Source organism: Coenobita brevimanus, chromosome 55, assembly GCF_032717465.1.
Source record: "Coenobita brevimanus isolate Jiangsu-jjx chromosome 55, ASM3271746v2, whole genome shotgun sequence".
NCBI lineage: Eukaryota > Metazoa > Arthropoda > Malacostraca > Decapoda > Coenobitidae > Coenobita > Coenobita brevimanus.
The window spans coordinates 2925459-2950458 of NC_137008.1; the positions used below are offsets into that span (position 1 = coordinate 2925459).

Here is a 25000-nt window from a genome sequence, read left to right on the forward strand (position 1 = left end):
ACCACCACTACTATTGCTCACCATATCGCTACCACCACATCACCATGCCTACACTATCACCACACTTACACCACCACAACTACAGTCCACTACCAACACTTCCCTACCATCAGTGTATCCTTCACCATACCTTCATCACCATATCCACCCTTCTACCATTCACCATACCTACACCACAATCATCACACCATGGAAGCTACCCAACCACACCCACCACAACTGCACTACCACAATCACCATTATAGTGACTTGACCACCATCACAACTATACCTACACCTTCACCATGGGCACTATCATCACCATCACCACATCATCACGTCACCATCTGCACACTACCACGTCAGAGTAGCCATTGCCACATCATCACTTCCACCACATTAGCCACACCACCACTATCACCACTACGACCACCTCACCACCACTACTACCACCACACCATCACCATCACCACCACTACACCACCACCTTCATTACAACAACCACCACACCACCACCCTCACCACTACCACCACCACACCACTACCACCACCACACCACCACCCTCACCACTACCACCACCACACCACTACCACCACCACACCACCACCACACCACCACCATCACCACCACCACAGCTACCACCCATCACCATTGCTATAGATTCTACCATTATCACCATATTAACACCCTTTATAAAATAAAACATTATTGAATCAGCACTATCACCACCATAACTACATCTCACCAGCCATCATCACCACAACATATCCTATACTCATTTCACCTTCACCTGGCCTAAAATTCCTCCCACCATCTTGAATGCCGAGTTGTAGCAATAGATTAACGGTAGACTATGATGCTAGTCACAAAGAAGTGCTATGGAAAGGACGCAGAGCCGTAGTATTATTCTGCTACTGAGCTACGTGAAATAAGCTGCAAAAGGACGAAAATCTGTGTTACTTTCTTAGCCTGGCACAATCGTTCCTATTTCCACTACTACAACTATAATCACTAAAATAGCTACTATTACAAACGCCCTCACCACCGCGGCACCCTCATCACCACCATCATCACAAAAGACACCTATCACCACCACAACCAATACTCCCAACATCATCATTTTCTGAGCTTACCTCAGCCCTGTATCATCACAGTCTTCATCACCAGCACTTTTAGGTCACTACCGAGCTCACCACTATCGCTAAGACCTTCATCACAAGCATCATAACACATCATCACCATCAGCTACAACTACACACTCCATCATCATCACTTTTAAGGGTCACCACAAACCTCTCACCACCACTGCCACAATTTCCTTTACAACTACCACAGAAGCATCACCACAATCAAAATCTTCATCACCATCACCACTTTTGCAGATTACCCATCACCACCACAGCTAGCTATGTCCATCACCACAGCCAGCATCCCATTTCACCACATCAGAACTCACCCATCACTGCCACCATAACATCACCACACTGACATCACAACCACACCACCGTTCCCTTTCACCGCCACTACCATCACCACCTCTCTTCCAAACACGTACACATATACCCACCATACCCTTACACAGACTCCCAGGCCATATTTATAAACTGTTCTAAGCTTAAGTTATGCATAAGAATGTTTGTGAATACGCCTACCTTCACTCTTAAACCTATTACACACTTAGACAGATCGGAGTGAATTTTAAAGTGAAAAATTGAAATACAAAACCGGTCATGAGAAATAATAAATATAATGGATCTAATCTATTTAAGTGGTTAGGATCCTTTATCAGTCCTTTATCATCACTTAAGGTCGCATTATCGTCTGTTAAAGAAGCTCCCTAGCACCTCTTCCTTACCGATTTATTTTTACACATGGCAGATTAATTTTCTCCTCTGTGTTCCTTATGTAATCTGTTACGGTATCAGAGAACGTAAAAATCATCCACAAGAATCGAAAGTGTTGTATGCAAAATAAATCACTATGGAAAAGGCGTTAAGCAGCCCTCATCACAGTAGCTCTTCATCACAATTAGAGCTACCATCATCACCCTTATCACAGGAGATAGACAGCCGATAGATAGCCACCATCACCACCATCCCGTCCTCATCCATCATCATCCCTATCAGCATTCTCCCATACCCACCATCATCACTACACCAATTAGCCCTATCTTCATCGCGTCTGCTCTCTCTCTCTCTCTCTCTCTCTCTCTCTCTCTCTCTCTCTCTCGCCCATCTCGTCCGGATTAGCTCTCTCATCATTGCGTCAACTTCAGTATGTTTTTCGACTAACACCACACACCAGTATGCAAATGAGGGTGACTGCAGAAGCCTGAGAGTGTTAATACTGTCTTCATCCACCCCATAATCTTGCCACATCTTATTTCCACTGACACCAGACGATTTTATCCAATTAAAGGTGATTCTTAGGAGCCTGAGAGTGTTAATACTGCCTCTCTCTATAGTCGCGTCAAAGCAACAGTATATACTATTTTATACTGGCGAAGGTCAAAAGATTTTATTTGATGCTAAGTCATGGAATCCTGTATGGGCTAGCTCCTTCATGCCTAGATTATTGTATCTCTCTCTACCTATCTATTGCCAGGCACCTTAATCCCGTAAAGGGTGGCCACAAACAACTCGCCTCCACGTCGCCCTGTCCTCCACCATTTCACTGCCCAGCTCCCAGCTCACACACCTCTCTCTCACATGTCTCTCCACTCCATCCCTCCATTATCGTGTTTAACTAAGGAAGACTAGTACTGAAGGGATTATTTGAGGTTATACGTAATCTCACAAATAAATATAAATCGGTCCATGACAAGTATATTAAAGAGTTAGAATTGCGGACGTGTTAATCTTCCAATCGTCCGTCACCGCCTGTCCTTTTTCGTAATGTCAGCACCAATAGCATCAGCACTCAAGCCACCAGCACCACCATTACCACTACTGTACATACGCCTACCTTTATCGCCACAGCTACCACCAGCATCATAATCACCACCATCACCCCAACAACTACCACCACCATCACAGCCACCACGACCACCACCATTAGCCTACCACAACCGCCACCTCATCTCCCAAGCACTATAAACTGTCACCTTACCACTACTGCACATTCTCCTACCGTTATCACAACCACTACCATCAACATCACAATCACCACATCAACAACCACCACCATCACAGCCACTATCACCACGGCCACGACCATTAGCCTACCACAACCACCACACCATCTCCCAAGCGCTATAAACTGTCACCCCATCCACAACGACTAGTGTAAACAGCTCCAGTCCCCACCATCAAAATTTTTTATTACCACTGTCGACAAGATATTTACAGATTTTCTAATATTCCTCTGCATTTATGATACTTATGAACTTTCTCTTTTATCACTGTACCTGCGAGAGTCATGCCCTTCTTAACAAGCCTTCTACAATTGGTAAATGACACAATCCTCCCAAATAGCAAACTAGACAAGCATGAAACAAGGAGATAGACCACATTATCAGTGACCTTGACCTTGGTTCACTGTGTACTGTGACCTGATTCACGATCGAGGAATTGGTGTTTGTGGGGGACTTATGTTAATTAAGTTTCCGGTAATACTTAAGCATCATCATCATCATCATCTTCTTCCCCATCATCATCATCATCATCATCATCATCATCATCTTCACCATCATCATCACCATCATCATCATCATCATCATCATCATCATCATCATCATCATCACCACCACCATCAACATCATCATCCTCATCCTCATCATCATCATCATCAGACGGCAAGAAAAAACAATTGATAGAACGAGATACTAACCAAAGTCTGCCCAGTTGAATGAGCCACACCATCATTCACTCATCATTAAAGTCCACGGAATCCTGAACAGCCTAATGCACTTCAATATACAAACAAACACAATTCAGTATCCTAAGTACTTTACCTAATAAATTTTCAGAGTAATAATTTCTGAACGTACTGTGTTTTGTTAATAGTGAAGATATTTGCACACTACACGTCGGCATAGGCTTACACTTGAAGATCCACCTAACTATACTCTTTTCACTCTAACTTGTCCTAAAATTGCCATCTCTCCATCTTAAATGCTGATTTGTAACACTGGATTAACACTGGAATACGATGCTAGTCACGAAGAAGTGCTATGGTATGGATGATAGTCACAAAGAAGTGCTATGGAATGGATGATAGTCACAAAGAAGTGCTATAAAGAGAATAAGTCAGAGAAATGCTAGGAAGGGAATGATAGTCGCAAAGAAGTGCTGTGGAAAAAATGATAGTCACAAAGAAGTGCCATGGAAAAAATGATAGCCACAAAGAAGTGCTATGGAAAGGATGATAGTAACAATGAAGTGCTATGGAAAAGATGATAGTCATAAAGAAGTGCAATGAAAAGGATGGTAGTCGCATAGAAGTGCCACGGAAAAAAATGGTCACGAAGTGCTATGGAAAGGATATAGAGCCCTAGCATCATCTTTTTCTGCCAATGAGCTACGTGAAAATAAGCTGCCAATGGACGAAAATCTGGGCCAAGTTAAGGTGAAAGGAGTACAGACCAGGGTTATTTGCACCACACGAGTCCAGGGTTATTTACACCACACGAGTCCAGGGTTATTTGCACCACACGAGTCCAGGGTTATTTGCACCACACGAGCCCAGGGTTATATGCACCACACGAGTCCAGGGTTATTTGCACCACACGAGTCCAGGGTTATTTGCACCACACGAGTCCAGGGTTATATACACCACACGAGCCCAGGGTTATTTGCACCACACGAGCCCAGGGTTATTTGCACCACACGAGCCCAGGGTTATTTGCACCACACGAGTCCAGGGTTATATACACCACAAGAGTCCAGGTTTAGCACTTTTTCCATGGCGATTTAGCTTGCATAGTACACTTTGCCTCTCTCTCTCTCTCTCTCTCTCTCTCTCTCTCTCTCTCCAGGCCAATTTTTTTTTAGTTCATAGTTGACTTTTTGTAGTGATGGGGATGGAGTAGAGAGGTATATGAGAGAGGAGGGTGCGAGCTGGGGGGAGGGCAGCGAAATGGCAGGGGACAGGGCGACATGGAGGCGATTTGTTTGTGGCCATCCCTTACAGATTTAAGGCGTCTGGTTATAGATAGATAGATAGATAGAGTTGAAAGAAGGAAGACTTAAATGAGAGCTATCTAAATGGAATGATGATGGTGATGATGATGATTGTGATGATGGTGATGACAGTGATGGTGATGGTAGTGGTGGTGGTGTTGGTGATGATGATGATGATGATGAAAGAATGGATGATGATGATGATATGATTGTGATGATGGTGATGATAGTGGTGAAAGAATGGATGATGATGATGATGATATGATGGTGGTGATGGTGATGATGATGATGATGATGATGATAATGATGATGATGCTAGTGGTGAAAGAATGGATGATGATGATGATGATGTTGATAATGATGGTGATGATGGTGATGATGATGATGATGATAATGATGATGATGCTAGTGGTGAAAGAATGGATGATGATGATGATGATGTTGATAATGATGATGATGATGATGATGATGATGATGATGATGATGATGAAATTCACAACTAAAATCTGTTCTCTTCCTTCCCTGACAGAGCCATGAAGAACGAACACGTCACCACAGCCGACCACATCCACGGTGAGTCATCATCATCATCATCATCACCCTCATCATCATCATCACAGTCATCGTCGTCATCATTTTCATATTCATCATCTACTATCATCATCATCATCATCATCACCCTCTCCCATACACCATACATTGTTTCATATTATCATCCACACCTTCCTTCCACATATCCAGGTCTGCTTCTTATCCTCATCATCCACCTCTGCATCAGTAACCTCCACCTCCTCATCCACATTTCTCATAATCCACCTCATCATCCACTTCCATCTCACTTATCATCCATCTACACCTCAGTCCGTTCCACTTTTCATCCACCTTGCTCTTCCTCTACCTCTGACCAATCAAATCCACCTGATCCACCAAAACAACCTCACTAAATTCCACCTCCACCCGTACAGGACTCCATCTAATTCTCCACTTCCACCTTACTAGAATCCACTCTTCCTTACAGCATTTCTTGTACTCTTCCTAGATTATTTTTTCCTCTCCCCTTTTCTTCCCCTCGTTTCCTTCTCTTCCTCCCTCTCTTCCGTCTCTTCCTTCCTCTCTTCCCTCTTCGTCTCTTCCTCCCTCTCTTCCCTCTTCCCTCACTTCTTCTCTCTCTTCCCTCTTCCTCTCTATTCACTCTCTTCCTCCCTCTCTTCCTCCCTCCCTTCCATTTCTTCCTCCCTCTCTTCCCTCTTCCGTCTCTTCCTCCCTCATATCCCTCTCTTCCTGCTTCTCTTCTTCCCTCTTTTCCCTCTTTCCCTCTCTTCCCTCTCTTCATTCTTCCCCTCTCTTCCCCTCTCTTCATTCTTCCCCTCTCTTCCCTCTCTTCATTCTTCCCCTCTCTTTCCTCTCTTCTTTCCTCTCTTCCCTCTTCCCCTTCCTTCACTCTCTTTCCCACTCTCTCTTCCCTCTTCCCTCTCTTCCCTCGTTCCCTCTCTTCCCTCAGTCCCCACTCTTTTTCTCCTCTTCTCACCTCTCTTTCTGCTAATGGTTCCAGAGTCACAGTCACTTGAGAGTGCACCACATTGAGTGAGTGGATGGTGGACGCCTTTCCCTTACCTGAAAAAAAAAAAGAATACCTGATTAATACCTTCCTGTAATATCTAAAATCGACCATATGTAAAATTCTGAAAAAAAGAAAACATTAAGGTGGTTCTGTGGTAGCCATTTTTAACTCCTACAAAATATATAAAAATTCTGGATATAGCACTGTTGAATCCTTAGTTTTAAAAATTATATATATACTTAGAGAATGAGAAATAAAGTTATAAAATGCACTGGTGGTCACTTTGGAAGATATTTTGAATTTTAACAGACGTGTATATAGTTTGGAAAGTTCGTACAAAGAAAGATCTCACGTAGGGAAACAGATAATTCAGTAGCAGTAAAGATGCAGAGTAAAAATACTGAATTAATACTCTTTCACCTATCCTTGTCTTATTCCTCCCTAATCCATTCTCTTTTCCATTTTCTCCAATCCATTCTCCCCAGTCCCTCTCTCTCTCCATGGTATCCACACTACACTGGGGACCGCTCATTACTTTTTTCACTTTCCTTCTTTTTTTCTTCCAAATATTCCATCATTTCTTCATGAGTTCCCATCAAACTAAGCAAACTTTTTATTTTTATCATAGTTTTTCTTGGTAGCACAGAGCCAATAACTGTAAAGAAAAAAGAAAGAAAAGACACACCCCATCCCTCTCTTTGGTACTCGCTTCTCTATACCACTGCATTTTTTCGTCCTCCTTCTTACTTGAAGAGGATCAAAGTCGGGCCAAGACTGTTATATCTCCCAAGTAACACCTTTCCTCATTCATTCGCTTCATTTTCTGCCCCCCTGACCCCCGCAGCACCCACCTTTCTTGTTCAACATCACCATTTCATTCCCTCAGTCACTCTCACATCCCGATTACTCATTCCTTCACCGTCCACCTCTTCTTTTCATCATCTTCATTCCCTCCCTTCCTAGCCACTCTCACACCCCTGTTTCTCATTCCTTTACCATCTACCTCTTCCTTTCACCATCGTCATTCTCTCCCAGTCACTCTCACATCCCTATTACTCATTCCTTCACCTTTCTCTCACTGTCAGGTTACTGCGGAGGGGAAGGTATCAAGAGAGAGGAGGATCCGTTTCACTACGTGGCCCCTCATCCGACCCACCACTACAGGTAAATCCCAACCACCTTCACTAATTAGGCTACCTAGATTCTTTGCCCATGCTTGAGTATAATGAGGACGGTTCAGTTGGTTATCAGTACCCACCCTGCATCATTTATTCATTTCCTACTCCATATTCAACAACCACGTCCCATACCAGCCGACTGAGCTGTCCCCCAATACATTAAATACTGCCACATGAGTTTCCAGTGAAGCGCTATTTACAGACCATTTTCTACGTCCAAACCCATTCAGTCCGGTGATCCATTTTCTATTTAATTCTTGCTATTTTCAGACGTTCCATATTACGGTAGACTATTGTAAATCAAGAGGTTATTAACTCCTTCAGGTACTGGATATTTTCTTTCCAAATTCTTTGTATTATGTAAATCTGGCAAAAATAAACAGCACAAAGACGTCACCGGACTGAAGGGGTTACGGGCCTCTCCACACAGAGACCAAAGAGTGATTAAAAAAGAAAAAAAAATTAATATCTGTTGAAGGGTAAACTTGACTAAAAACTCCTGCAGGTCTGAGATGTATGGGAAGGCCCTGGTGATGCCCCCCCTGGAGGCTGACCCCCACCACCACCCCCACCACCCCCACAAGCAGCTGTACGACCCCATTGACTCGACCAGCAACGCCTACGACCCCTCCAAGATGTACGACACCCCGAAGACCTATGAGAAACTGTACGGGGGGAAGGACTACGACAAGACGACGATGGAGCACATGGACACGACGCCCGCCTACGACCCCCACGAACTCAAAGCCTACGACAGGTATACATCGAAACCTCACCTGGATTCGCAATTTGACGACGGTACCTACGAGAAGTGTTGCGATAAGACTTACAAAACACTGGAGACCTTGGACTCGACCTCCTACGACAGGCAGTACGAGACGGGGAAGATCGTGGAGCCCGTAGATTCCACGACCTACGAGAAGACAGCGCCGCCACTCGACACGGCCGTGGCTCTGTCTGACACGACGGAGAAACACAACACAGTCACCCCAAGTACTGGAAAGAAGGTGCGTGGGCTGTCTCTCTCTCTCTCTCTCTCTCTCTCTCTCTCTCTCTCAGGCTACTGTAACCACTTTAGATTCATTCTTTATATAATTACGGGTTTTGTATTCTTTTTATCACCACACTACCTTATTCAGCTTACATCATGCTTGTAACAGTGAAGAGGTTAATGAGAGAGAGAGAGAGAGAGAGAGAGAGAGAGAGAGAGAGAGAGAGAGAGAGAGAGAGAGGTGAGCGCTACATCGCTTGAAGTTTTTCCTCTAATAATACCAATAATAATAATAATAATAATAATAATAATAATAATAATAATAATAATAATAAAATAACGTGCTTTTATACGTCTTTGCGTGTGCAGGAGGAGAACAGCAAAGACAACAGTGACACTGACCCAAACAAGAAGCCTCCCTACTCCTACGTGGCTCTTATTACCATGGCCATCAAGGAGAGCCCGGACCGTCGCCTACAGGTAAGAGAGACACCTTTCCACACCCTCCTGCCTCGCCACACCCCCCCCTGCCTCGCCACACACCCTCCTGCCCCGCCACACGCCTTACCGCCGCACCACAACACAATCCCCTGCCTCGCCACACACCCTTCTGCCTCGCCACACCCCCCCCTGCCTCGCCACACCCCCCCCTTGCCTCGCCACCCCCCCCCTGCCTCGCCACACACCCTCCTGCCTCGCCACACACCTTCCTGCTTGACCACACACACACACACACACACACACACACACACACACACACACACACACACACACACACACACACACACACACACACACACACACACACACACACACACACACACACACACACACACACACCAACTCTCTCAACACAACACTCTCTCCTTTCTCAACAGTAATTCCTTGACATCAGCTTTGGACTCAGCACTCCTTTTTTCCTTCCATTTTTTCCCTCATCCACTTCTCTTTTCTTCCCCTCTTCTTTATATCTCAAAATTCGCTATATTCTACCCTGTAACTTCACCCAGGCTTTTGGCAAATTTAATCAGGTACTCTTTATATCCTTTCTAATAATTCTTTGTCCATCAACTCATAAATTCTGCCAACTGATCATCTCTATTTGCTATCACTCATCTATAATTTCTTTTTATTTTTCAGCCATCATTTTATTTTGTATGGTATCCCTCTCATCGTCCTTGTTCCATAATCATCTTAGGTCCACCATACACCCAAAATTTATATGGCCAAACAGTTCACACCATCCTTTCTTCCCCAAACATCTTTCACTCTAGGACATGATCACTGAGGTTTCTGTGATGGTAAGGGGGAGGTGAAGGAAGGGCACGTCTAGAAGCAGATCTTGGGTAGTAAATTAAGCCAGGGGAGTGTATGAGGGGAGTTAATATTGGGCAGGAGTTTGTTGTTCATTGTGGCGAGGGGAATGTGAGATAGTTCCCCCAAGTATACAAACACACGTAGTCTCTTTACACTGATTTATTTTTTAGTTATTAATGTGAAAGAAAGGAAATGCAAGGGAATGTGTGACTAAATATTTTCACTAAATGATGGCTAGGGGTGATCTGTGATAGGTGGTTAAGTCCATCATCCACTCACCTGATGTAGTGCAACTTCAAGTAACTATGAAAGAGAGGAAATGCAAGGAACTGTGTGACTATATATTTACACTGACTGATAGCTAGGGATGATCTGTGATGGGTGGGGACGACCATCATCCACTCACCTGATGTAGTGCAACTTCAAGTAACTATGAAAGAGAGGAAATGCAAGGGAATGTGTGACTGTTTATATATTTTCACTAACTGATGGCTAGGGGTGATCTGTGATAGGTGGGGACGACCATCATCCACTCACCTGATGTAGCACTATCTTCAAGTAACTATGAAAGATCATGACAATACTGGCTTTTATTTACAGGATTAACTGGAGAACATATTTAATTGTGATGTCAACAACAGCGCAGCGGGGCACCATAAATACTATCTATCTATCCATCTGTCTCTCTTTCTATCTATCTGTCTGTATGTCTGTCTGTCTATCTATCTATGGCAAGACGTCTCAATCCCGTAAGGGCTGGCCACAGACAAATAGCCTCCATGTCCCCCTGTCCCCTGCCATATCACTGCCTTCCCCCAAGCTACACCCCCCTCTCTCATATACCTCTCTTCTCCATCCCTCCGTCTCATCCTCGGTCTCCCCCTCTTCCCGTAATATATAAAAATACAACCGATACAATTATTTACCCACCCCCAAGAGGCCTGACCTTAAAGCATTGAATATCTGGCCAGTGTAAGGCGAGTCGGGCCTGCTGTCAACACCACTCCACACTCCTTCTAATGGGCCACTCCACACCTCACCCTTATCACCTCCTCCTTGCTGCCCCACACCCCTCCCATCCTTGTCCTCCTTCTCACCCAAGACAGCTATATTGATACTGTTTCTTGGGTCCGTATTCTTATGGAGGTTGCCTAGCACCTCTTCCTAAGCGATTTATTTCGCTCACGCCCCTGCCCTCCTCCCTCTCAGACAGTCATACTGATACAGTTTCTTGAGTCCGTATTTTGAAGGAGGCTGCCTAACACCTTTTCCTAAGCTGTTTATTTTGCTCACACCCCTCCCCTCTTCCTTCTCTTGTATTCTGGTCGGTTAATGAAGCTCCCTAACACTTCTTCCTAAGCGATTTATTTTGGTTACAGCACCTTGCCGTTCTCTTCTGTCACTTATTCTAATATCACCACACGCTACATAAATAGCGTACAAAACGATTTTAGCCAGCTGCATCCAAAAATAAATCGGTAAGGAAGAGGTGTTAGGGAGCTTCTTTAAGATGCAAGATCATTATATCGTCTCTTCACGTACTGTGCTTATGGCCCCAAATTCCCTTTCTTTTAAAATCCATGCATTATAATTTTTGGACCGTGATGAAAATTTTCTGAGATGGATAAATTTGTCAAGGGTTAGCTTATAAAATTTCTGATGCTGGAGAGTTAAGCAAAGTTAAGAGTTCGCAGCCGAAGAGTCAAAAGCAAAGAGTGATATTAATTTTAACAGTATACCTCTTCCCCTCTCCCGATCCTTCCCTCCATCTGATGTGACTCTAATGTAACCTGTTTGTCTCTCCCTCGATCCCCTCTCTCCACCTTCTGCCCAGCTGAGTGAGATCTACCAGTGGATCGCTACCAAGTTCCCCTTCTACGCACAGCAGAACGCCAAGGAGAAGCAGGGCTGGAAGAACTCTATACGCCACAACCTGAGTCTCAATGAATGTTTTGTCAAGATCCCAAGAGAGGGCGGGGGCGGCGGAGGCAAAGGAAATTACTGGACCCTAGGTAAATATTTGCTAGAATTTCCTTGAGAGAGAGAGAGAGAGAGAGAGAGCAATGGATCGTGAGAGAGAGAGAGAGAGAGAGAGAGAGGAAGGGGAGACAGACTGAGACAATTCGAGAGACAGAAACACAGAGCGCTACAGATTATGAAAGACAGACACAGACAGACAGAGAGAAGAGGGGACAGACAGATCAAGACAGTACGACAGACAGAGATACAGAGCGCTGCAGATCATGAGAGAGAGAGAGAGAGAGAGAGAGAAGAGAGAATGGGACAGACAAACAGAATGCCCCAGAGATATACGCAGCACTACATATCTACCCTCCTTCCGCAGACCCGCAACACGAGGATATGTTTGAGCACGGCAACTTCAAGCGTCGTAGGCGTATGAAGCGACCGCCAATCTATCGCACCGGAACCTACATCTACCCCGGAAACTGCCTCACGCTTGCTTCGGGGGCGTCCTTCTTCCCGTCCACGCCGTATGTATGCCTAGCCTCTTGTTCTGCATCTTCATCATTATCTTGGGTCCCATCTACATCGTCGGTACGTTTATTTTGTTATGTGCATTAATCATCATCATTATTATTATTATTATTAGTATTATTATTATCATCACCATCATTATTATTATCATTATTAGTATTAGTATTATCAGCAAATCATCATCATTATCATCATCTAGACAACTACCTCGCAATAGCTTCGAGTGCATCTTTCTTCCAATCGACACCGTGAATACACTAACTTGGTTGCTCTTATGCACTTTCTTCATCGCCTTCGCCATCATCATCTTCATCATCATCACCATTGTTATCTTAAATATCATCATCACCATCCTTCTCCTTCTCTTAGGCTTGATCATCATCATCGGCATCACCATTGTATCAGTCCTCCTCCTCCTCCTCCTCCTCCTCTGTTATTATCGTTATCATCATCATTTCAGTCATCATCATCACCACCATATCTGTCATCATCATCATCATCATCATCATCACCATCATCACACTCATCATCGTCATCATTATCACAGTTATTATCGTTATCATTTCAATCATCATCGTTATCATCACCATCAACACCATCTCAGTCATCATCATCATCATCATCATCCTACTTTCCACTTATATGTGTGATGTGAAGAATCCTGAAACAAAGAAGGAAAACAAAACAACTGAACTGTTACAAGCAAACCTGAGGGAAGGAGTCTATCGCGACCTGAAAGTCTATGCAAAGGTGGTAAGGAAAATGCAAAATCTTCCAATCCATCTCTTTCTACAAGCAGGGAAAAAATCTTAAGCCATTTTGTGAATATCGGCCAAGATATGTGAGATGTCTTATTAATCATGTCTCTAAATCTTGGCGTATTGCATTCTTCCTTATTTTCCCTCCCCATATTTATCCATGTTTCTGATTTACTAAGGCTTTTGTTGTTATGATTATTCGTGTTTTTCCTCAGTGTTCTAATCCCCCTTCCTTTCTCACTGTCTCCCTCCCCACACCCTTTTCTCGACCTGCTCCCTTTGTATTCTCCTCAGGTAGTTATTTCATACCTATTCCTTCCTGTATACCTACCCACATCAGTCTCCCCCACTAACAGTACCATTTCTATTTACAAATCCACCATCTTACTGAAATATATCGCCGCTACCTCTTTGCAGACTTTCTATAGCGTGAGAAAAGTACTGATATATCGGTAACTGTCGGTCTCAGTAACAGGACGTCACAGTTGTTTGATTCATGATTAGGTTAGGTCCATTAGATTCGGTCCGTGTAGCTAATCTCTTCACGTTTGGAGATTAGCGGATTTAGGGCTCCTCGTCCGCTAATCCCCCAATGAAGAGAGATAAACAGCCAGACCTAACCTAACCCAGAAACAATTTACATGTGCCCTAACTCTCTTCACGCCCATAGTTAGGGTGAAAGGACCTGATATCCACCTTTATCCGCGGGGAGGTGGCGGCGATATGCGTCTGTAGTTTCTCGCACGCACTCCTCTATTATTCTCTCCACGTCGCATTCCACAACCTTTCCTTTCCTTTATCCCTTCCTGCAGCCAATTTCCTTCGCTTTATCTTCACTCCTTTTCTCTCGCAGCTTTTTTCTCTCACACACTTAACATCACGTTTCTCACCTTTATTCTCCTACACGCCTCGTTGTAATCCTACCTGCTCCTACCTGCCCCTGGTTCCTAACATCCAAACTACCAGTCCCTAACCCTTCAACCTCCCTAACTAGCCTGCCACTTTCCTAACCACCCAACATTCCTACCTATCCGCGCCTCCCGCCTCAGCACGGTCATGATATACGAGTACGTGCATTGGCTCTCCGTCCACCAACCAAAACAACACCTCAGGCACAATCTACGCCTTTGTTTCTGAATCCGCACGTCTCGTCAGGGGATTGGTACGTGTGTGTGTGTGTGTGTGTGTGTGTGTGTGTGTGTGTGTGTGTGTGTGTGTGTAGGGTGGGACTGGGGTGGTGGTGGTGTGGCGCTGGTATGGTGCTGAGGTGTTTAGAATGGCGTTGCAATGAATGGTGTTGTGGTGGTGAAATCATATGGAGGTGTAGGGGTGTTAAGAATGTGGTGTTGTTATAGCTTTAGGGGTGCTTTGGTTGGTTTTGTGGTGGTGTGGTGTTAAAGTGGTATTAGGTGGTGGTGTACTGTTGGGAAGCTGAGATGTTGTGGTGCTGGGGTGGTATTGTGTTGGTGTTATGTTGATGGTTTTATTGTATCGGAGTGATGTGGTATTTGAGTGATAGGATGGTGATGTTACGGTGTTAAGACAGAAGTAGAGTGGTTTTGTGGTGATATGGTGGTGATCTGGTGTTGTGGGGAAATGAGAGTGATGGAGCAGTGTTGGAAATGGTCTGTGATGTTGTAAGTGATGTTGCAGTGTTGTAAGTGATGTTGCAGTGTTGTAAGTGATGTTGCAGTGTTGGAAGTGATGTTGCAATGTTGGGAGTGATGTTGCAGTGCTGAAAGTGATGTTGCAGTGTTGGAAGTGATGTTGCAGTGCTGGAAGTGATGTTGCAGTGTTGGAAATTATGTTGCAATGTTGGAAGTGATGTTGCAGTGTTGGAAGTGATGTTGCAGTGTTGGAAGTGATGTTGCAGTGTTGGAAGTGATGCAGCAGTGTTGGAAGTGATGTTGCATTGTTGGAAGTGATGTTGCAGTGTTGGAAGTGATGTTGCAATGTTGGAAGTGATGTTGCAGCTCGGGGCTTGAAAGTTTTGTAAACCTCGCAGGCAGCCTCCTCCCTCACCTGCACAACGCCACACCCACCTTGCCACACCACCACCACTTTCACCATCATCACCACACCACAGCACCACCACCACTTTCACCATCATCACCACACCACAGCACCACTACCATACTGCACCACAACACCACCACACAACACCATCACACCACCACGAAACCACATACCACAGCACACCATACCACACCACACCGCACCACACCACCACCACCTCACCATACAACCCAACATTGCACCACCATCACCTCGCAAGACAGCCACTACATTGCACCACACACTATACCAACACCACATTGCACCACCATAACTCTGCGCCACCACAAAACTACACCATCACCACACCACACCACACCACACCACACCACACCACAACACTACCACCATCACCACCTTGCAACATCGTCACACCACACATTCACCACATCACACTGCCACCACCACCATCACCACCACCACCACCATCTCATCACCATCTCATCACACAAAGCCACATCACCACACCTACTGTACTTTGCCTCTCTCTGTGACGCATCTCAGGGTCCAGGAGTCAGGCTTGGTGTGTGTGTGTGTGTGTGTGTGTGTGTGTGTGTGTGTGTGTGTGTGTGTGTGTGTGTGTGTGTGTGTTTGTGTGTGTGTGTGTGTGCAGTAAAATTGAAAAACGTATGTGTATATTAAATGCCTATGCAAACTTAAAAACAAGTGTGTGTGTGTGTGTGTGTGTGTGTGTGTGTGTGTGTGTGTAAAGGGGTAACTGTGTGTGCCCCTTTTTTATTTTCAGGGATTAAGGTAACAATCTTTAACCTAACTAACTAACTCATGAAAAAAAGGAGGTAAACTTAATTGAGAGGTCTCAGAAATAAACGATTGCCTTCAGTTATCGTTCAGTTATTCTTCAGTTACTGTTCCATTATTCTGTTTATTTCCTTATTTATCAGGCATTTTTGGAGTGGGGAGAGAAAATGAAGGTGTGTGTGTAGTAGGTGGTGGCGACCATCATCCACTCACTTGATGTAGTGCTGCCTACTTCTTCCTTAGCCTATATCATTTTCTTTTTCTGTGCCTGCCCTCCTCTCTTCCTATTTCTCCCATCTTTCCTGTTATTTCTTATTGCTTTTCTTCCCTTTACAGGTGGCTTTACATTGAGTGACAAGCCAAATGGTTTCCTGTAAGCCAAGAAACCATTTACAACGCTGGGTGGTAACCATATAACCAAACCATACGTGCTCCCTATGTGTCAACAAGTGAGTTGGTTGAGGGTTAGTGTTCCTCCCCGTAAAACAAATAACTCAAAGTCAAATGGCCACCCCTTACGGGATTATGGCGTCTGGCAATAGACAGATAGATAGATAGTAATTTAAAGTCTGGTGCCATTTTGAATATTGAATCCTATAATTGTTATGTTTGGGAGATTCGGTTTTTAGAACACTTTGCCAGACACCAGTGAAAATCAAAATATAGGTGGAATGAGTCTTCCAAGCAGAATTTAGATTGACTTGGGTTAGTGCCTCAGAGACAGTGTAGGTTCATCATCATTATCATCATCATCATCATCATCATCATCATCATCATCATCATAGTCACCATTATCATCATCATCATCATCATCAACATCATAAGCATCATCATCGTTACCGTCATCGTCACAATCACAGTTACCATCACCACCACCATCATCATCATCACCATCATCATTATTTCCCTATTCTCAGCTAAAAGATGTGGTGAGACAGGATCCAGGAAGAATGAAAGAAAAAGCATAGCAATAATAACAATAATAATAATAATAATAATAATAATAATAATAATAATAATAATAATAACAATAATAAAAACAATAATTCACACAACATTTAAGTCTCGGAAAAATTAACTTCTGAATAACGAAAATATCTTCATTTCAATAATTTGCTTGACTCTGATAATATTTTGGAGAGATTGTCAGATTAATGTGTCAGTTTCGAGAGTTAAAATACGCAATTCAGTTGTGTGCATTTTTTGAGCTTATTTGTGCTGTTATTTTTTTCATGCGGTGTATGTGTGTGATTTTGTTTCGGTGTATTGGATTTAGATAGATAGATAGATAGATTGATAGATGGATGGATGGATAGATGGATAGATAGATAGATGAATAGATGGATGGATGGATGGATGGATGGATAGACAGACTGAGTGAGCGATTGATTGAGTGATTGAGTTATTAATTGATATAGATATAAATATACCAGCACCGTAGAGGGGATGGTAAATAAGAATCTAAACTTTGCTAGTTATTGTACATAAATTCTTACCAGTGTCTATATTCCAATGCGCCTTCAGAGTCAAAACATAACGTGATCTTTGCCTTCCTTCTCCTCTTTCCCTGTTTCCTTCTTTTTTGCATAACTTCCCTACTACTCTCCAGTCCTTCCCATTTCTCCATCTAGGTTTATCCATACCTTTCTGTTTCATTTCATTTCCTCCCTTACTACGTCCTGATTTTGTCACCTTAAACTCTTTCCTTATTTCACTTCTTAAATAAAATCCGTCTTTATTTTTCGCTCACTTGTACTTCCCTTATTGCATTCCACTTCTGTCCACTTTTTATTTATCTTTTCACTCACTTCTATTCATTCATTTGTCTTTCCTAATATTTTTCCTGTTTTCCTCATTGATTTTCGTAGGCATTAGTATTCTTCTTTTTTCCGTTTGCTCTCCTCCTGTTTCATTATGTCCATACTCTTCTGGTAATTCTTTCTTCATATTTAATTCCCATCTATTTTTATCCCACTTTTGCATTTTCTTCAGTCTATTTTCTTTCTTCCCTCTCATACTTAGTTACCTCATCTCATTCTCATCCACCTCTCTCCCTATCCCGTCTCTCCCCCCTTCTTTTCCCACTCACTTCGGCCACAACGTTTCTCCCCCATCCTTCTCCCTGCCCCGTCTCTCCCTCTCATCTCCCCTCCCCACGAGACACTTCCCAGCCCACCCTAACACCTGATTGTGCCCGTCAGCGTAGGGAGTACTTAGCTGGCGACACTGACATACTGCGTCCCTCCAGCTTTCCTTTCCTTTTACCTCTGTCTCTCATCAATCACCTTCCTCTAATGACGTGCGTTATATCCTATTACTGCTATACCACCAGGCGATTTTATTCAGCTTTGGAGAGACTTAAAATTGGAGAAACATGATATAGCATGCACTAACCCCACTATACTCTATTCACTGTACATTGGCCTAAAATTACCCTTCCTCTTCTTGAATGTTGAAGTATAATAACAGATTAATGCTAGAATACGATGCTAGTCACGAAGAAGTGCTACAGAAAGGATGTAAAGACATAGTAATGTGTTTTTCAGCCGCTGAGCTACGTGAAATGCGCTGCAAAAGGATAAAAATTTGGGTCAAGTTAAAGTGGACCGACTAGCAGAACTCTGTCAAAAGTTAAATAAAATCGTTAGATAGACAAGAATAAATAGTCACTGAATTATAGGGGTTTATTCCTTGAAAATAATTGTATATAAAGAAAGGTAACTCCTCGTACATCCTGACGACAATATTTAAGAATGATTCCCATACAGAAAAAAAGATTATTGAAAACCATTCTCCATCTCTATAATTCAAAAAATCGTCTTAAGGTGAATAAAATCGTCTGTATGTAGAAAAAATAAAAATCTAAAATATGCCATCAGATTAAAAACATTGATATGACATTCAGTGCAATAAACCTCGTCAAATGCTGCCCAGTTTCTGTCCATTTTTTTTAACGAGCGAGGGCGAAGCCCTCGCAAGTCTCTCGTCAAGTGGTGGCATTTTCTCTCGGCCCTGCCCAACCCGACCCTGCCTGACCGTAACACTTTTGAGAGGCATATATCTCAGCAACCACAGGGCCGATCACTGCGTGGTTTGTACCATATGATGGTCCCGTTCTTTAAGGTTTATTGACAAGTTTCATCACACCCAGGTGGTGCACGTGGCAAGGGACACACACCAAATGCATCATGTCGAAAATCTTCGAAAGAGGGCCACAGGCCAGACAGTATATCGTAAAGGCATGAAACTAGGTAGGTAGACAGCCATCAATATACTCTAGGCATCCAAGGAATTTAAGGCGACATTTCAGTGCTTTCGGATTTCAGTGGCCTCGCTCGTACCTCGCCGACAAAGCCGTTTTACTAGGGCTATTTAGTGATGAGCAATTTGCAAAAGGAATGGCTGTTTACATTTCGCTGCCACGTGAAAGGCTGATTTAGTTCCAATTTACAGTACAAGTAATGTGGAAAAATTGTTGATAGTTTGGAAAATTTAACTTTTTCCGGTTTGCTCTTATTTTCCAATAGATTGCCTCATAGAAGTGAGTGTGTGTGTGTGTGTGTGTGTGTGTGTGTGTGTGTAAGAGAGAGAGAGAGAGAGAGAGAGAGAGAGAGAGAGAGAGAGAGAGAGCGGATATTTCACGTCTCCAAAATCCCCTGGGTAGGACATTGCCCCGTGTGTGTGTTTATTTTTTAAGGTGAGTGGTCATGAAATGGGAGAGGAATTGTGAAGGAGGGAAGGAGGGAGTGGAGGCGGTGGAGTGGGAAAATGTGGAGAGGTGAACGTAATGTAAGGAGCAGAAGTAGGAGTGAAAACACCCGTGGGAGACGAAAAAATGAGAACGAAGGAAACAAGAGACCAGAGAGCGGAAGAAATGAAGACAAGAACTTGGAGAGGTGAACAAGAAAGACGTGACTAAGGACTCGTCGGTGAAACAAGATGAGAAAACACCAAAGACTACTAGAAATGAAGAATAGAATGAGGAAAGAGGGAGGTGAGAGAAGAGAGAAGAGAAATTTAGAAAGCAAAATAAAGATGATGAGGGGATAGAAGATGGGGTGTTGTGCAAGGTGGAGAAAGAAAACGAAAAGGAAGAGGGATATATAAATGTCATCAAAGGAAAGAAAATTATTGATAAGGAAAAGGGGAAATTAGAGTTAAGCATTAGATTAACTGTAGGTGAGAAAAGAGAGTAACTAGCTCTAGAGAGTAACTGTAGTTTAAGAGAGTAACTGTTGCTTGGGAAAAAGAATAATTAGCTTAGGAAAGAGAGTAACTGTAGCTTAGGAAAGAGAGTAACTGTAGCTTAAAGAGAGTAACTGTAGCTTAGTAAAGAGAATAACTGTAGCTTAGGAAAGAGAGTAACTATAGCCTAGGAGAGAGAGTAACTGTAGCTTAAAGAGAGTAACTGTATCTTAAAGAGAGTAACTGTAGCTTAGGAAAGAGAGTAACTGTAGCTTAGGAAAGAGAGTAACTGTAGCTTAGGAACGAGAGTAACTGTAGCTTAGTAAAGAGAATAACTGTAGCTTAGGAGAGTAACTGTAGCTTATTAAAGAGAGTAACTGTGCCTTAGGAATGAGAGAAGTGTCGTAAAGAGGAGAGTAACTAGCTTAGATGGGAGAGTAACTGTGGCTGAAAACAGAAGTATGGCTTTGAGATCTAAGTAACAGTAACTTGTAAATCAGAGTAACCGTAACGTAGAGAGCAGAGTAACTTAAGTAACTGTGAACTATGAGCATAACTGTGGCCTCAGACGAATAATAACTTGGTTAGAAAGGACAGTAACGTTGATTTAGAAAAGATGCATTAGATCAAAGCAAGGAGGAGTAACCCGGGGCTCGAAACAAGGAAATCTTGGACAGGGGTAAGCAGTGGGTGGGGGTGTAAGTGTCTGTGATTTTTCTTGAGTCTTTCTTGGTATTTGTCGCACCTGCCTTGCTCTTCCCTCTTATTGCATCTTCAGAGCCCACGCGTCAAGAGGTCAAGGTCTTTCGTGTGTGTGTGTGTGTGTGTGTGTGTGTGTGTGTGAGAGAGAAAGAGAGAGAGAGAGAGAGAGAGAGAGAGAGAGAGAGAGAGAGAGAGAGAGAGAGGGGGGACGGAAGTAAGAGAAGGAGAGGAGGAGGGTGTAGGAGGAAGAGATCAGGAAAACTAGAGTAAGAGAGAGAGAGAGAGAGAGAGAGAGAGAGAGAGAGAGAAGAATAGGAGGAGGAAGAAGAAGAAGAAGAGGAAGAGGAAGTAGTTAATCAGGAAAATCTACCTTTGACGGGAATAAGAAGGCTCCCTAATACCTTTTCTTAACCGATTTATTTTGCTTATTACAAATTACCACCCTTTTCCGCGTTATCCGAATCCTTCCAACATCGCCGTGCTCTTCATAAATAAGGTACAGTAGGATATTAATTAGACTTATCCAAAAATAAATCGCTAAGGAAGAGGTGTTAGGGAGCTTCCTTAACGTTTGGGAAGAGGGGGGGGCGTCTCCAGGACCCCCCCCTCCCTCCTAAATAACCCTAAAATACAAATTATAATACATTCTTTTTGAAAAATTTAAAATAATTGATGATACAGATTTATATATACATATATTTTTTTATAGGATACATGTAAAATCTTAATTCTGTATATATTTTTTCTTCCTCCCCTTCCAGCCCTGCAAACACATCTTCCTTACTGATTTATTTTTCGATATGGCTGGCTGATGTTGCTTTGTGTGTTATTTGTGCAGAGTACTGTATAGTGGTATTCGAACTAAGTAACACAGAGGAGGACAGTAACGTGTAATAAGCAAAATAAATCGCTTAGGAAAAGGTGTTAGGGAGCTTCCTTAGCCGACGAGAGTACCGGTCTTAGTCTAGAATAAGCTGAATTTGCCAAGCGGAAGTCCCCCCCCCCTTCGTGCAGTTCCGGTTAAAGACATGGAGGTGGGGGCTTAAGGAGAGGTTGGACAGAAGGCGCAGACGGTGAGACGAGAGATGGTATTAGTAGACGGTGGTACGGTGAAGGAGGGTAGGACAGACGCAAGATACATACGGTGCAACAAGAGAGAGTAGACAGTGGCATAGTGGATGAAAAGAGGACAGAAATAAGGGACAAGTGGTGAAACAGAAGAGAGTGACTGGTACGGTGGATGAGAAGGGGACAGAAATAAGGGACAAGAGGTGAAACAGGTGACAGAGTAGTAGACAGAGGGGTGGTGGAAAGCAGGAAAGTATGATAAACAAAAGGCAAAGGCGGTGAAGCGGAAGACCGTGGCAGTAGGCAGGGGTATGGGGCAGGTTTGCTTTTTTTAATTATTTCAGAGAGGGGTTTGTTCCTGAGCGTTTACCCCACAAGCTAACTGGCAGTTGGGGGACTGGAACTCACAGCAGATTAGGCTAGTACAAAATCAGCCTAACCACCGAGTTACCTGTTTTTCCTATCCTTTCTCACTGCCCCCATCCTTCTCCCTGTAATTCCCTGTCACTGTTTCCAAGCCTCACCATTGCTTCTCCACCGTCCCTGCACACACGCCCCTACTTTCCCAGACTTCCTTGTAGCCCTACCCTGCCGCCCCCACTTATCTTTTACCTTTTCCGGCCCCTGCCTTACCCTGGCCACCTGCCATGGGGGTTCAGGCAGCGCGAGGGAGGGTACGGAAGACAGTTATGGCGTGAGGGGGAGGGTAGGGGGAGGGGGTTGTGATTGGGAGGGGAGGGACGGTAAGGGGAATGGGAAGGAAGAGGGAAATAGGGAGGGGATGGGAGAGGAGAAGCGAATATGAAGAGAGAGAAAGGTGGGATGGGGGGATGGAAGAGGAGAAGGGACGATGATGGACAGAGGAAGGTAGGGAAACTGGAAGGAAAGGGAACTGTAAATGAGGGAGGAGGAAAGAGATGGTGAATGGAAAAGGGAGTATCAACAAAGAGAGAGACTGAAGGGAAAGGTGAGGAGGAGGAAAAAGGAAGGTGAAAGAGAGAGGGGAGAGAACTTGAAAGGGAGAGGAAGGGGAAATTGTAGGGGAGAAGGTAATGTGAAAGGAAACTGGGTGAAAGAGGAAGAGAGAGGGAGATATCAATGGAAAAGGAGGTGAATGTGAGGGATGGGGTGGGGAAGGTGATGGGGGAGGTGTGGCACGAGAGAAACCCTTCGTGTGTCATACCCTGATAGGCAATATGTTCAGGGGAGGGGGGAGAGGGGAAGGAGGGGAGTGGTGTAGGAAGGTAGAGGGGTGACAGGCAGAGTTGGAAGAGTTCGGTGGGTTGGGGTGTGTTAGGATGAGGGATGTGGTGTTATATGGAGTACTGTTATGCCTGGCCGAGTACTGTGATATTAGGTCGAGAACTGTGCTGTCAGGTCGAGAGTTATTTTCGTCTCTTTGACCAATATACTGTAGAGTAGGTAGAAGATTGTTTTTGTTTGTTTTCCTTCGTGAGTGTCCTTGTCTTGGTGTCTGCAGAGTGTGTTCGTGTTTTTTTCTAAGCTGGTATCATCTACAGTACTCTCTGATTTTCACCCTGATATTTTTTTTAAGCTTACGTCATCTTTCTACCTTATCCTCTATCATCATCATCATCATCATCATCTCTCAACATTCTTTGCCTTCCTGCTTCTTCTTCATCCATTTCCCACTTTCTTCCCTCTTCTTCTCTGTCTTTTATTCTTTTTCTCATTCTCTATATTGCTGTTTTCTTTCATTATCAGTCTTTATATAATCTTTCTTAACTTCCTCAATTTTTCTTCTATTATTCTTCCCTGTTTATCGCCTTATTATTATTGTTATTATTATTATTATTATTATTATTAATATCATTATTATTATTATTATTATTATTATTATTATTATTATTAATATCATTATTATTATTATTATTATCATTATTATTATTATTATTATCATTTTTATTATTATTATTAATATCATTTTTATTATTATTATTATTATTATTATTATTATTATTATTATTACTGTTACTATTATCATCATCATCATCATCATCATTATTATTAGTATTAGTATTAGTAAGTAGTAGTAGTTGTAGTAGTACTAGTAGTAGTAATAGTAGTAGTAGTACTGATATAACTACTTCTGTTAATGATCTTCCTTACCCTTTCCCCCTTCTTCCTCTTCCTCCTCCACCTCCATTTCTTCCTGTCCATGTCTTCCTTCTCCTTCTTCTTTTTCTTCAACTTTCTCATTTCGTTCCCCTTCCTCCTCCTCCTCCTCCTCCTTCTCCTCCTCCTCACTTAAGACCTCAGCTTAAGGAAGAGTGTCCACAAGAATGCGCCAAGACCAAGTAGCTGTTTTTTTCCCTTCCTTGCGTTTGTTTCCTCGTGTTTGTGTTTGGTTGCCTGCGTGTTTGTGAGCTTGGCCGGAGAGAGAGAGAGAGAGAGAGAGAGAGAGAGAGAGAGAGAGAAGGAAGAGGGAACCGAAAAGCGTTAAGCGAGATACAGAAAGAAGAAAAAAAGCTGTTAAAAGAGAGAGAGAGAGAGAGAGAGAGAGAGAGAGGAGAGAGAGAGAGAGAGAGCTAGTAGAGGCCTCGTATATAGATAACTTGCGGTATGCTTTTCATGTTCCCCTCCGCCCCAGAGACAGTCAGGATTTTCACTCTCTTTTTTCTCTCACTTCTCTTTCTTTTCACTCTTTGATTCTCTCATCGGTAACATCCACTCTTTTTCCTTCCTTCCCTCCCTCACTCACTTTCTCCCTTTCTCTCTTGCACACCCTCTCTTACACTCCTTGTCACCCATTCTCTCTCTCTCTCTCTCACACACATCCTGTTTTATAGTCTGTCTCATTTTACTTACA

The 25000-nt window shown here is 43.3% G+C and overlaps 1 protein-coding gene across 1 annotated transcript in view; it reads left to right on the forward strand.

The window, feature by feature from the left end:
* The first annotated feature begins 5633 nt into the window (after positions 1-5633).
* LOC145401360 (uncharacterized) overlaps positions 5634-25000 on the forward strand; it is a 51209-nt gene continuing 31842 nt past the window's right edge. The window contains exons 1-6 of the mRNA XM_080273685.1: positions 5634-5673; positions 7747-7825; positions 8345-8846; positions 9200-9310; positions 11982-12159; positions 12492-12639. Coding sequence (XP_080129811.1) covers positions 5634-5673; positions 7747-7825; positions 8345-8846; positions 9200-9310; positions 11982-12159; positions 12492-12639 — 1058 coding nt within the window. The remainder of the gene's footprint in view (positions 5674-7746; positions 7826-8344; positions 8847-9199; positions 9311-11981; positions 12160-12491; positions 12640-25000) is intronic.